The following is a 15,000-nucleotide window of genomic DNA, read 5'->3' on the forward strand; positions in this document are numbered from 1 at the left end:
TTTGTTCGATATTTTCTTACCGGTGTTCTAATTTATTCCTTTCTTGATTTTACTTCTAGTTACATTTACGGATCAATATTTAGTTATGGTATTCTATCTATCATTCATACTATTAACCTTGCTAGTATTAATAATTGTAACTATGTTCTCTCACCCTACCCTTCGGTGTGTCCGTGTATACGTGTGTGTGTGTGTGTGTGTGTGTGTGTGTGTGTGTGTGTGTGTGTGTGTGTGTGTGTGTGTGTGTGTGTGTGTGTGTTTGTGTTTGTGTGTGCGTGCGTGTGATTCACCATGGTCTTGGATCACGTGTTGGACTCGTGATCAACAGCTATTACACTCCCTGAAGAGAGCTCAGAGCTCCTATATGACCGATCTATGGGTAATGCTGTGACCTTACAAACACACACAACCAACTCCCAGCCCACGAGAGTTGGAGCAACGACTCGCAACGCAGCAATACTGAAATTATTCCAGCCCTGGGCGGGATTCGAACCCGGACTATCGTAGTGGTGGCCGGGAATTCTAACCACTGCGCCATTGTGTGTGTGTGTGTGTGTGTGTGTGTGTGTGTGTGTGTGTGTGTGTGTGTGTGTGTGTATTCACTTGGTCTTTCACTTGGTCTTTGGATCACGTGTTGGATTCGTGATCGACAGCTATTTCCCTCCTGGAAGAGAGCTCAGAGCTCGTAGGTCCGATCTATGGGTAATGCTATGACCTTGCACACACACACACCCCCAACTCCCCGCCCACGAGAGTTGGAGTAACACCCCTCAGCGCTGCGATACTGATATTATTTCAGCCCCGGCGAGGGTCGAACCCGGACCTCCGTAGTGGCAAGCCAGAGCTCTAACCACAGCGCCATGAGAGGTGTGTGTGTGTGTGTGTGTGTGTGTGTGTGTGTGTGTGTGTGTGTGTGTGTGTGTGTGTGTGTGTGTGTGTGTGTGCGTGCGCGCACATATGCAACTGACATGTATGATTTGGTTTTCAAATTATTTAGAGTTCAAAGGATTTGATTGTCTTGGATGTTTGCGACTTAATTCGCAGATATTATGTGTTTACGCGTGCACACCCCAATACCAGTATACATACATATGCACACACACGCACACTCATACACACACAGTTATAAACATGATTCACTGAGTGACGGTTACTAAGTTTCTTCGTTTTCTTCTTCCTCTTCTTCTTCGTCATTATCATCATCATTGTCATTTTCGTCATCATTATCATCATTGCAATAATTATCAATGTAATTTTCATCATCATTGCAATCATCATTACAATCATCATCACCATCATCATCATTACAATCATCATCATCATCATCATTATCATTACAATCATCATCATCACCATCACCATCACCTTCCTCCCGGATACCATTCTTCAGGTCTTCAGGTCCTGAAATCTTCGTCGAGCGATGACGTCGCCTACAGCAACTCCGCGCGCATGAGCGGAGCCCATCCGTTGGACCAACGCCGAGGTCTTTCCTCCGATTTCCGCCCACACGCCAACGGCGAGGCTCGCTGGAGGTAGTGGAGGAGGATTCTCCACCTCCTTCTCCACCACCCCTTCCCCCACCATCTTCCCCTCCGTTCCAAGGTCACCCGTAGGTGTCTGCTGCACCAGGACCCCTCCTCCTTGCCAATACTGTGTTTGTAGGGGACCCCTTGAGTGGTCCTTCGTGCTGTGGAGAAGGAGGACCAAAGGGAGTTTTTCGATGGAAAAGGGTCCAGTTTTGTGTGACGTTCCATCTGATGAATGGAATCGTCTTCTCCGGGAGTGAATACATCTACAAATTTGCGATATTGTGTCAACTGTTCACCCAGTTGAGTGAAATGGAGTGACGAGTAAGCCTAAGAGGCGGGCAATAACACCAGCAAGATCGATCAAGATCAATTTAAACCCGTGACGTCTCTCTCTCTCTCTCTCTCTCTCTCTCTCTCTCTCTCTCTCTCTCTCTCTCTCTCTCTCTCTCTCTCTCTCTCTCTCTCTCTCTCTCTCTCTCTCTCTTTCCATATCATGTCTAAGTTTATTTTACTCTGTTTTATTTTATCTTTGTATTTACCTTTTTTTTTTTCCTCACTGTATTTTGTTTAGGTTATTTTCATTTAATCTGTCCCATCTTATTTTGTTTTATTTTATTTTTGTTTCTTCTTTTATTCTTCCTTTTTTTTGTCCTAATCCTTTTTTGGAAACGCTTGTGTAAACTTTCGGAAGACCTTACATAAGCCCTTTCCAAATGGTAGATCCCGCAAAGCCTTCTTCACTGTGAAGGACCTGTCGTCAGTCCTTACATGACTTGTTGTTGATCCTTACTGAGGATCATTCCTGCGAGTCCTTCAGCGGGACTTCCAAAGGGCCGCTGGGGGTGGGGGGGATAGGGGCGGGGGTCCTTCCCATGTGAAGAAATCCTTCAATAAGTTGTAGCTTAGGTTCTTTACTAACGCTGGCGGAGGTGGTGGGGGTTGGGGGTTGTGACGGATCTTAATAAAATCATCTACCGACGGATATGATACTGCTGTGTGTGTGTGTGTGTGTGTGTGTGTGTGTGTGTGTGTGTGTGTGTGTGTGTGTGTGTGTGTGTGTGTGTGTGTGTGTGTGTGTGTGTGTGTGTGTGTGTGTGTGTGTGTGTGTGTGTGTGTGTGTGTATGTGTGTGTATTTACCTAGTTGTGTTATACGGGAAGGGGAGCTATGCTCCTAGTAACCCATCTTTGTATCTCGCAATATCTAGTTTATCTAGTGTGTGTGTGCGTGTGTGTGTGTGTGTGTGTGTGTGTGTGTGTGTGTGTGTGTGTGTGTGTGTGTGTGCGCGCGCGTTGACTCCGTCATTACCTACCTGGTGCCTTGAAGATGAATAAAATCGTCTGTAGGCTACCAGGACAAAAGAAAGAGGACCACCCAGTACGCAAGTCTGACATAACAAAAAAAAAAAAAAAGAATCTTGAAAAACAGGAAATCACATTAAAAAAAAAAAACAAAAAAACTCGCTTATAAAGGTGTCCAGTCCACTGCTGAGACTACAGAACCTATTAGCTCCCTCTCCCCCCTCTCCCCCCTCTCCCTTCCCCGTCTCCCCCCTCCCCCTCTCCCCCCTCTCCCCTCTACAGTAAGGACAAAGACCCCATCAATTCCTGCAACATCAACTCTCACAGTTGATCCCCGCCTTCAACTCATGATCTTAATACTCTGAGTTGAATAAAAATTGTCTGACGGTGACCAGAATATAATATATAAAGCATTCAGGAGGGGCTCCAAACATAATATTTATTCATTTATTTATTTATTTATTTATCTATTTATCTACTTCTATAACATCCCTACAGTATGGCGAGGTGTTAGGCAGATTAATTCTTCCTAGTTTGAAAATAAGTTTGTAGTTTTTATTCTGGCTAATTCGGGAATGTTTCTAGGGGTACTTAGAATGACTAGCGAAAGATGACTTAAGCATTCAAATCTGCAGAAAGAGAACTTTGTACATTTTTTTTATGTTAATCCTTAACTGATGAATAGTCATTACAATTTGAATCATTTGATATCCATTGTGGCGCCACTGTATATTCGATTAGTCTTAATGTATCACCGTTTTCTATTCTGTGTCGGGTTAATGGAGGTACGGGTCGATGGTCTGGGAACTCTCGGGGTGCGTAGAAAACGGAAGAAGGGTTGAGAACTCCTGACATAGATTTATTAAGATATTTCTGTTGAATAAAATTGTCTGGCGTTAACTTAAACTCTTTGGTAAACGTAAAATTTTATCCCGAGACGCATCGACGCTTAAAGTTAACCCAGATAATTTCATTCAAATAAAGTTATGTCCCGGAAAAAGTTTCCTTCCCCAGAATTCTTATGTAGTCCAATGCCCGTCTTCCAGTTGAGTGATGCTGACAAGGTCATCATATTAAGACAACAGGGCAGGACTCGTAGTAATGGTTTTAAATTGGACAAATTTAGATTCAAGAAGGAAATAGGCAAGAACTGGTTTACCAATAGAGTTGTTAAGGAATGGAATAGGCTTGTTAGTAACCATGTAATTATCGCTGAAACAATTGGTTGTTTTAAGGGAAAGTTAGAAAACTTTGTGGATGGGGATGATAGGTGGTTAATGGATATGGAACTGCCTAGTGTGGGCCTTATGGTCTCTTGCAGTCTCCTTCATTCCTCTGTTCTTATGAATGAAATCACCTGGTAATGATATAAACATAAACAGCGAAGCATAAGTGGAGACCTTGTTGGTAATTTTTCTTCTTCCTTTTCTCCTTCTTCTCCTTCTTCTTCTTCTTCTTCTTCTTCTTCTTCTTCTTCTTCTTCTTCTTCTTCTTCTTCTTCTTCTTCTTCTTCTTCTTCTTCTTCTTCTTCTTCTTCTTCTTCTTCTTCTTCTTCTTCTTCTTCTTTTTCTTTCTTTTCTTATTCTTCATCATCATTATCACCACCATCATCGTCATCATCACCCTCATTATCAACCATTCGAACATCAGCGAGTCTTGAGGTACGCGGGGAGTCGGGGGGGGATGGGTGTTGTTTAGTTGGTAGAGGCGAGTCTATCGGAGACAAACACACACACACACGCACACACGCGGTGTGGACGTGTCTGAAATATCAAGGAATACTAAGACTCAACTGGTATCCGAATCCATCATCGTCTTGGTCGTCCCACGCGCCCTTCTATTTTTTTTTTTTTTTTTTTTTTTTTCGTTCTCGTGGCTGCCCCTCTCGGTCCATCGGTTCTTTGGTCGTCGTAGCCACTGCCTCTGTGCACAGGGACCCATGTCTGCCTGATGTTTTTTGTGTACATGGTTGTTTTCGTGTATACGTGTGTATGTGTGTGTGTGTGTGTGTGTGTGTGTGTGTGTGTGTGTGTGTGTGTGTGTGTGTGTGTGTGTGTGTGTGTGGGTGTGTGTGTGTGTGTGAGAGAGAGAGAGAGAGAGAGAGAGAGAGAGAGAGAGAGAGAGAGAGAGAGAGAGAGAGAGAGAGATAGAGAGGTGTGCCCAAGTTGTCCCGCTTTTGTTCCTCGCGTTAACAGCAACACATAACCAAGTTCTCTGCAGCGCCAGGCAGTCTCAGAGACCCTTTTCCAGTGATCATCTCTTTAGTATTGAGAGTAAATCTCTCAAAAAATATTTCTATTTTCATTCATTTCTCTTGTATAGCGAGATTGAATACTTGGTCAGCATGTAATGATTTTTTTTTTTTTTTTACGATGAATGTACATTAAGGAAATAATTCCTTTTTCAGTTGCATTTGTTTTTGCATGTGGAACCAATACTTTCTCATCATAGGATAGAGTTCATGTCTGTTCTACGACAAATCTACATAACTGAGCCCGCATGAACATTTTGTTTGCAAATAAATTATTTTTTTTCTCTCCTAACCCATTACATTTGAGTGCAGAGTCTAAATAGATTCAAGAACGATCACTATGAGATGCTGTTGCCAAAAATCGAATTTGTGGAGTTTGCAGACCACCCTGTATTCTAATTTCCTTAAAACTGATCACCATAGTAATTCCAAAGGGCCTTTGTAGTGGTTTAGTGGGTAGAGTGTTCCAACCCACTTCGAATGTCGTGATTCTGCCGAGTGGCCTTCCCTCATCTCCAAGTAATTGATTTACCCTTGTGTCTCCTGTCAGAATCCTGCCCCGTGTATGCACGAGGAAGTTAATTCCCCCAGACGTGATCAGGAAGCCAATTAGAAAAGGCCACACTTGGAGCAAATGACCGTAATCAACCTCCAACTACACCCTTTCACGACTCAGACCACGACGCTGCCGTCGCAAGAGAGAGCGTTGGAAAGAATAGGTTCTCCTGGCGCCGAGGACAGGTTCCTCATCGAGCTCGTGAAAGAACAGGTTCTTCATCGAACTGCCGGAACAACAGGTTCCTCATCGATCTAATGAAACAATAGGTTCTTCATGAAACTGCCGAAACAACAGGTTCCTCATCAAACTGCTGAAAGAATAAGTTCCTCATCGAACTGCTGAAAGAATAAGTTCCTCATCGAACTGCTGAAACAATAGGTATCTTATCGAACTGCTGAAACAACAAGTTCCTCATCGAACTGGTGAAACAATAGGTTCCTCATCGAATTGCCGGAACAACAGGTTCCTCATTGATCTAGTGAAACAATAGGTTCTTCATGAAACTGCTGAAACAACAGGTTCCTCATCGAACTGGTGAAAGAGCAAGTTCCTTATCGAACTGGTGAAACAGTAGGTTTTTCATGAAACTGTAGAAACAACAGGTTCCGCATGGAACTGCTGAAAGAATATGTTCTTCAGCGAACTGCTAAGAGAATAGGTTACCCATCAAAGTGCCGAAACAACAGGTTCTTCATCGAACTCACGAAACAGTAGGTTCCTCATCGAACTGGTGAAACAGTAGGTTCTTCATCGAGCTTGCGGAACTATAGTACCTCGTGACTCTTACCTTCGTCATTTGGTCTTCGGTTTGTCGTGACATGTGATACTCGCCACAGGGTTCTTGTCCGTGATGTGGAGGGGATGGGAGAGGATGAGATTCTTCCTCGCCAATCTTCGAAATCCTCCTTCAGCGTCGCACGGAACCCCTCTTCATCCCAGTGGCCTCTTCAGCATCTTCTGCATCTGTAGCGAGCGACAAGCTTTACGCTGCGGGATTTGTTAAAGCCACCCCTTCACTTGTCGCAACATATCTATTACCATAGTTTTTTTTTTCTAAATTATTGTATACATACATGTTGGTACTGGTTTCTCTAGCTGATCTCTTTATATAACTACGATAAATTCTTTTTCAGTAGGGAAAGAACAAAAATAAAAGTTAATCTTTCCACTACCTGACGTGTGTCTGCCTAATGCTGGTTACACTACTTATCCAAATGTCATCACCCAGGGCTTTATTGATATGCTTCAGGGGAATTAATTGATTAATTTGGAGGTTGCTTTTGTATAGTTACATTTAGGAGGCATGGCACGACCTTTTGGCTTCTACTCTACAGTTGAAGTTTCTTGACATTTTCTGAGGTGTAGGTTTGGTATTTGGTGATGAAAATGTTACAAAAGTTTCGTATTCGTCACGAAAGAATAAAGAATCGATTTTATTTATTTATTTATCTATTTATTTATCTATTTTATTTATTTATTTATTGTCTATTTATTTATTTATTTATCTATTATTATTTTCTTTTACCAGAACCATCTCTATCGGACATATCTTCAATCAAATGTGAATTAAAGCCTTTCTGATATCCTGACAAAGTTTCATAGGAATTATCTTTTTCCAATTGTAACCCCCTTCCCTAGGTGAACAGCTTCCACAATCTCCGCGATTTGCGCTATGTCCTCCGCAATTTGTTTTACAGCCTCCGCAATGTCCGCAATTTTAGTTATATCCCCGCAACCTGTACTGCAGCCTCCGCAACCTGCACTGCAACCTCTGCAACCTGAACTGCAACCTCCATCATGGCAACCACCTGCGTTTTATAAGCCGGCAATTATCAGTAATTGAAGTGAGGTTGAAGACTATGACAGTGACGACGATGATGATGATGATGCGATGATGAAATTATAAAGATGACGATAATGAGGATGCAGGTGATCCCGAGAACGATAAGGTGATGATGATGATGATGATGATGATGATGATGATGATGATGATGATGATGATGATGATGATGATGATGATGATGCGATGATGGAGTTATAAAGATGACGATAATGAGGATGCAGACGATCCCGAGAATGATAAAGTGATGATGGTGATGATGATGATGATGATGATGATGATGATGATGCAATGATGGAATTATAAAGATGACGATAATGAGAATGCAGACTATCCCGAGAATGATAAAGTGATGATGATGATGATGATGATGATGATGATGATGATGATGATGTTGATGGTGACGACGACGATAATAACAATGACAACGCTGAAGATTGTGATAATGGTGATGACAAATGACAATAACAACACTGATACTGATAATGATGATGATGATGGTAATAACAATGACTAAGCTGATGATTATGATGATGATGATCATGATGACGATAATGACAATGACAACGCTGATGATTGTTATGATGATGGTGATGATGATGATGATGACGGTGAGAACGCTGAGGATAATGACTGAACCTTGATGCCGAATTGTGGAGTTTCTCTTTGGATTATTTGTCCCCTGAGGGAGGAATTTTGAATAACCCCCTAAGGGTCACCTCTCCTCCTCCCCTCCTCCTCTCCCTCCTCCTCCCTCTCTTTGTTCTTCTTCTTCCTCTTCTTTGCCTTCTACTACTTCTGTTTCTACTTTCCCTTTTGCTTTTCTTCTTCTTTTGTCTTTATTTGTTTTTGGTCTTTGTTTACAACAGTCTTCATGTGGAACTTCATGTCTTGAGGAGTGATCTTGTACTCCTTCTCATGACGTTTCCTTTGTCAGGTTGTTTGGTACTTTCTATTTTAGTTTACTGACCAAATTATAAAATACAACATCAGTCCACTGAGGAAGGCCCAAGAGGTCGAAACGTCTGGTTCTGAATAAATCTCCATACTCTAGCCTTAACGTTTCATTTCGCCACTTCACCTCCATATGTCTGTCTTTACATACATAATACACTATACAGTTTTCTTAAAGTTAGAATGACCCAGTATACAAGTCAGTCGACAAAATTTGCTATGCTTGCTACTTTCTACTTTAGTTTGCTGACCAAATTATAAAATACAACATAATACATCATACAACTTTCTTAAAGTTAGAATGGCCCAGTATACAAGTCAGTAGACAAAATTTGCTTTATTTGTTACTTTCTAGTTTAGTTTCCTGACCAAATTATAAAATACAGCATAATACACTATACAACTTTCTTTAAATTTAGTATGGTTCAGTTATACAAGTCAATCGATATACTATATCATACATAGTTTCTTGACAGAAACCCTCTGTAAGTTACAGTATACATATACACCCCATAAGAATGAAGGAGACTGCAAGAGACCATGAGGCCTACACTAGGCAGTTCCATGTCCCTACCCATAAAGTTATCAAACCTTCTCTCAAAACAACCAACTGTTTTCATCCTCATCAGATGTAGAGTCACGACGAAAAAGTGTCGCCACTAACGCCAGAACCGTTCGTTCACGCGGTGCTGTAATAGGCACTCTTGACCGAAGCATTCTGAGAACGATGACAAGACTTGTTGGCGCTCCTGAAGTCATAGCCATGATGGTGTCTGTCCTTCTTCGTTCCTTTTGTCTTTCCAAATTTATTTTCTCTTTCCTTTTCTACCTTCTCTTCTATTTCTCTTGTTCCCCTTCCCTTCCCTTACCTTCTCTTTCCCTCCATTCCTTCCCCTTTCCTTTATTTCATTTCCTATCTCTTCCCTTTCCTTTCCTTCTCTTCCCTTCCTTTCCTTTCCTTCCTCTTCCCTTCTCTTTCCTTCCTCTTCCCTTCTTTCCTCTTCCCTTTCTCTTCCCTTTATTTTCCTTCCCTTTTTCCCTTTTTTTTCCTTCCCCTTAACTCTTCCCCTCTCTTTCCCCTCTTTTACATCCTCTCATCTCTCTCTTCCTCTATTCTCTCTTATCTCTCCTCTTCCTCCTCTCCTCCTCCTCCTCTCCTCCTCCTCCTCTCCTCCTCCTCCTCCTCTCCTCCTCCCCCTTCCCTCTTCCTCCTCCTCCACCTCCTCCTCTTCTTCCTCCACCTCCTCCGATCCTCCTCCTCCCCACCTCCTTCCAATTTCCTCTTCCTCCACCTCCACCTCTTCTTCCTCCCCACCTCCTTCCCACCTCCTTCCCACCTCCTTCCCACCTCCTTCCCACCTCCTTCCCTCTTCCTCCTCCTTCACCTCCACCTTCTCCTCATGAAGTTTGGGTCAGCCACCGTTCAGGTGGTCCTCAAGGCCTGCGGCGTCAAGTTTGAGGTTCGCGGTTCGAACCGGAGAGAGAGAGAGAGAGAGAGAGAGAGAGAGAGAGAGAGAGAGAGAGAGAGAGAGAGAGAGAGAGAGAGAGAGAGAGAGAGAGAGAGAATGTGTCAGTCTACTGTGGGAAGCGAAACCCCCTGGCGGCTTGTCTCAGGCTTGTCTACAGAAAACAAGGGCCTGTCAGGCTGCCTGGCTCAGGGTTACCTACGAAGGGCGAGGCATGCAGACCAGCCGCCGTCATGTGCAAATATGGACGGGGGACCATTGTGCGTACGTGCGTGTATGTGTGTGTGTGCGTACGTGCATGTGGTGTGTGTGTGTGTGTGTGTGTGTGTGTGTGTGTGTGTGTGTGTGTGTGCGTCCGCATGTTTGCGTTCTGTATGCCTGCGTACTTGAATATGGTTTGTGTGCGCCTGTGTGTGTGTGTGTGTGTGTGTGTGTGTGTGTGTGTGTGTGTGTGTGTGTGTGTGTGTGTGTGTGTGTGTGTGTGTGTGTGTGTGTGATTCACCACCATGGTCTTGGACCACGTATTGGACTCGTGATCGACACCTATTTCCCTCCCGGAAGAGAGCTCAGAGCTCATGTATGACCGATCTATGGTTAATGCTGTGACCTTACACGCACACACATACCCAACTCCCCGCCCACGAGAGTTGGAGTAACAACTCGCAGCGTAGCGATACTGAAATTACTTCAGCCCAGGTGGGATTCGAACCCGGACCGCCGTAGTGGCAGCCGGGAACTCTAACCACTGTGCGAGCGTGTATGTGTGTGTGCATGTGTGTCTGTGTGCGTGCGCAAGTGTGCATTCTGTGTATGCGTACCTGACTATGGTTTGTGTGCTTCTGTGTGTGTATGTGTATGTGTGTGCGTATGTGTCTGTGTGTATGCGTGTGTATGTGCGTGTGTATGTGTGTGCGTTTGTACACATTTTCGTCGCTATCCCCAGAGTATACTCAACCTCGTGTATTGCGAATTTCAGAAATTCTAAAAAAAAAAAAAACGAGTTACTTTCGCATATCGTGTCTTGGCTGGATTTACAGTGTTACGAATCACCTAGGATTCGTAATTTAATCTAATTTAAATGAAGCTGTAGTGAATTAATTATCTGATATTTAGTCCTCACCTAGGTCACATTAAAACAGTAGCACCTTTTATTTATTCGTTTATTTATTTATTTGTTTATTTTTCAAAACAGAAGTGATGGACATAAGAGTTATTTGGCAAAGATCCGCGTAGGAAATTAATATCAATCATATCTTTCACCCCTCCCCCCCCAAAAAAAAAAAAACGAAAAATGAAAACTAAATGCGAGATTACAACACTTTCACAGTGATTACGATCGTAGATGGACGAAACTTACGATCATAAATGCTGAGGTACAGAGCTGGGCGCGTTCCTCAGTGCGTTCCGCCTTAGTTTGGCCGCGGTTAGCGCTCCCAGACTATTAATGCGAGACAGGTTCATACCGAAATAAAAGTCCGGTAGGCCACACCATCCAAAAGGTAGTAGGCCACATACTATACCGGCACCTATATTGCTTTAATTGTTTGGGAGCGCTAACCGCAGCCAAACTAAAGTGGAACGCACCGAGGAACGCGCCCAGCTCTGCTGAGGTAGATTTGGATCCTAGGGAGAGATGAAAGAGTGGTGAGACTAGAGATCCTGATCGTGTGTTTAGCAGTCCACTGCAGGACCACTGGGCTGTCCCCTTGTGGAACGATACAGCCAAGTCCGTCCTGGTAAAGTTGTATAGATGGTGCAATATTCTGCAGACACGCTGACTTTTGTGTAATATGAAATCGTCTCCGACACAAGAAATGACAGTATGTCTGTCTTCATTATGCTTCCTAATAATCATTCCAGTACACATACACACACACACACACACACACACACACACACACACACACACACACACACACACACACACAGACAAAACGACCCCAAGTTGGGTTCCTTTTGTAGTTCCAATGGCTCAGTCGGTAAGATATTGGTTTGACATCAAGCAAGACCTCGGTTCGATTCCCGGGGCGACTGTAGGAAATTATATATATATATATATATATATATATATATATATATATATATATTACAAAGTAAAGACTTGAGTGACGAAGTGGACGTTTTTTAATATCAAGTTACATTATTTATGAGTTCCAGCAAAGCCCGTCTCATAGAGACTTCCAAAATATGGATAATTGCCCCTCTCAGGATAATTCAGCATTTTTTAGGAAATAATGGATGTTCTGGTATTAGATTTATCGCTGAGTAAAATAAAACTGCAAAATTTTGTGCAATTTTTATTTGCGTTGGGTCGTCGGAGCGGACTTCACTCTCGTTCGTGTTTACATGTACATCCTGAAGCTCTCATCAAATAATTATCTGCAATTATGTTAAGTTCCTGTTCTCGTAGGATATGAGTACTCTTTCCTGTTCCTCTTTTTTCATTATAAATGAGTATGTGTATATAGGTATATATTATTATTTTTTATTTGTTTGTTTATTTATCATTATTACAATTTTTTCACATCCGACCTAGTTATGGACCAAAAGGTTTCCTGTCGGCATGCTCTTCATTCGATTTTTTTTGTAATATATATATAATATATATATATATATATATATATATATATATATATATATATAAAATACTAATAAGATTATTAACTGTCAGAATGCTGTCGATTGTAATACTACTTGTATACGAGAGAATCTATTTTTTCGAATATATATAATATATATATATATATGTGTGTGTGTGTGTGTGTGTGTGTGTGTGTGTGTGTGTGTGTGTGTGTGTGTGTGTGTGTGTGTGTGTGTGTGTGTGTGTGTGTGTGTGTGTGTGTGTGTGTGAATTTTAATGGCCTCCTACGGACCAAGGTCACACAGATTTCTTTTATCATTGAAGACGAAGTTCCACTCAAAGAGTAATGCAGATCACATTTAACTTTTACTGACCTTCCGTTCTGCTGTCCACCTGGAGTTTCTTCTTGATCACCTCTTGGGCAGAGCTGGGCGCGTTTCTAGGTGCGTTCCTCGGTGTCCTGAGCTAAGTTATGTCAGGACACATAGGAACGCACCGAGGAACGCGCCCAGCTGTGCCTGAGAATAAATTAAAACTATTTCCGTCGTAATATTAGTAATAATAATAATACATTTTTTATATGTTGCATGTAGCGCAATAGCAACGCACTTGCCCAGAAAGCTTAAGATTTAGATAAGAACGAAGCCTTAGTTACTAAGGCTCCTGTTCAAAGCCTGGCAGGTAAAAGTTGAGGGAGTTAGTGTCTTGTTAGCAATAACCAGCGCTTCTAGCCTTGGTTAAAGGAGAGATTTAAAAAGGACAATACTGTGGAGGAATAGTAACATATACATCTGATCGCCTCTCTTGAGTATATTGATTTTCAGTTATGAAATAATGTTGCGTGCCGCGGGGCCGTAGGGTGGTCACTAAGGCGGGATAAGGGAAGGGAAGGAGGAAGAAGGAAACGTTTAGGGTATCGTTTGTAGGAAAAGGGAGTGAAAGTAGATGCAGGTAAAGGAGGAGGGGGTAGGGAGTAATTAGGGTTGGGGGTGGGGGTGGGTGATTCCACTTTCCATGACCTGAGGTCATTCAGAGGAACTTTAAAAAATTGTCACCAAGTAACGAGGTAAAATTCCACTTCCTGTAAAAGAGAGGAAGTGGAATTGGGCAGGTAAGTTAGTGTGAACGACTGATGAGCGATGGAGCAAGTGTGTTACTAAGTGGACGCCGCGAGATAGGAAGCGTGGAACAGGGAGACCAGACAGAAGGTGGAGAGACGAGACCGAGAAGTTTGCAGGAGTGACGTGGCAGAGGATGGCGCGGTCGTGTGAATCATGGAATGCTATGAAGGAGGCCTTTGTTCAACAGTGGACTCAGGATGGCCGATTTGATTGATTGATTGATTGAACGAGGTAGAGGGAGAAGAGGTCGGGTCGATTGAAGCATGGCTGGTCGCGGGAGGGGGGGAAGAGGAGAAGGAGGAGGAGGATGTAAAAGAGAAGGAGGAGGGGGGGAGTGCCCAGCCACAGCGGCATTTCCTGGCCACAGGCCGGCGCCACACTGGCCAACAGCAGGGTCTAGTTACTGTTGACGATGTTTTCTTAAGAGTCTGACGTTGACACTCTTTATGTTTCTGTTGTTGTCAAGAACTTAGAGTATATCAAGTTAGAGTATACCAACTTAAAGTATATCAACTTAAAGTATATCATCTTAGAGTGTATCAACTTAAAGTATATAAATTTAGAGTATATCAACTTAAGAATATATCAAGTTAGAGTATATCAACTTAAAGTATATCATCGTAGAGTGTATCAATTTAGAGTATATTAACTTAGAGCATGTCAACTTAGAGTATATCAACTTAAAGTATATCAACTTAAAGTATATAAATTTGGAGTATTTCAATTTAGAGTGTATCAACTTAGAGTATATCATCGAGATGATTTATATTTATTGTTTCATCACTAACTGAAATATTTTCTTTTGTGTCTCTAGGTGAGCCATGCCAGTGCCAACATGTGGCTGGTTTAGAATCTTCCACCGTAAGTACACAACGAGACCTTCCTTCAGGTTTGCGCATAAGCCCCTCCCACTAGCAGGCTCGGGATTTGTTGGCTGCCGGAAGGTGACTGACGTCACGTTGTAGGAAAGCGCCTATTGGCTGTGAGGAGCCCGCCAACCAATGAACTGCAAGGGGAGGAGCTTAGATTGCAGTGGGGCGGGGCTTGTATGCAAAATCTCGCCTGGTAATGTACTATCAAAGGAACAAATATTCTTCATTTATTTATTTATTTGTTTTCTCTTTTGAGAATAACGTATCGGAATGGAACCTTTTTATAGTTTGTCGTCAATCTTAACTTGAAGCGTAAACATTGATATTTTGCTCCAAAAAAAGGCAAAAAATTAAATGCACGAATGAAACGTAGGTGTACCTTTTTAACTTAGACCCGGTTTCCAAAGTCCTCCGACAGCTTTACAATATCCTTAACTGCTAACATACACAGAACCGAAAGACACATATTTTTAGGAACAACATCAGTGACTAAATATATCTGTAACGTACTGAGACCACAACAATAG

At 42.4% G+C, this 15,000-nt stretch overlaps 1 protein-coding gene across 10 annotated transcripts in view; it reads left to right on the forward strand.

The window, feature by feature from the left end:
• rols (zinc-RING finger and ankyrin repeat domain-containing protein rolling pebbles) overlaps positions 1-15,000 on the forward strand; it is a 158,942-nt gene that overhangs the window by 91,121 nt on the left and 52,821 nt on the right. Inside the window, exon 2 of one of the 10 annotated variants that reach the window (XM_076176473.1) lies at positions 14,416-14,462. The exons of the other annotated variants lie outside the window; for them this stretch is intronic. Coding sequence (XP_076032588.1) covers positions 14,423-14,462 — 40 coding nt within the window. The 5' untranslated portion in view covers positions 14,416-14,422. The remainder of the gene's footprint in view (positions 1-14,415; positions 14,463-15,000) is intronic. 10 annotated transcript variants of the gene reach the window in all.

The sequence above is a fragment of the Oratosquilla oratoria genome, chromosome 39, assembly GCF_046742065.1.
Source record: "Oratosquilla oratoria isolate Oo_2021 chromosome 39, ASM4674206v1, whole genome shotgun sequence".
Taxonomy (NCBI): Eukaryota; Metazoa; Arthropoda; class Malacostraca; order Stomatopoda; family Squillidae; genus Oratosquilla; species Oratosquilla oratoria.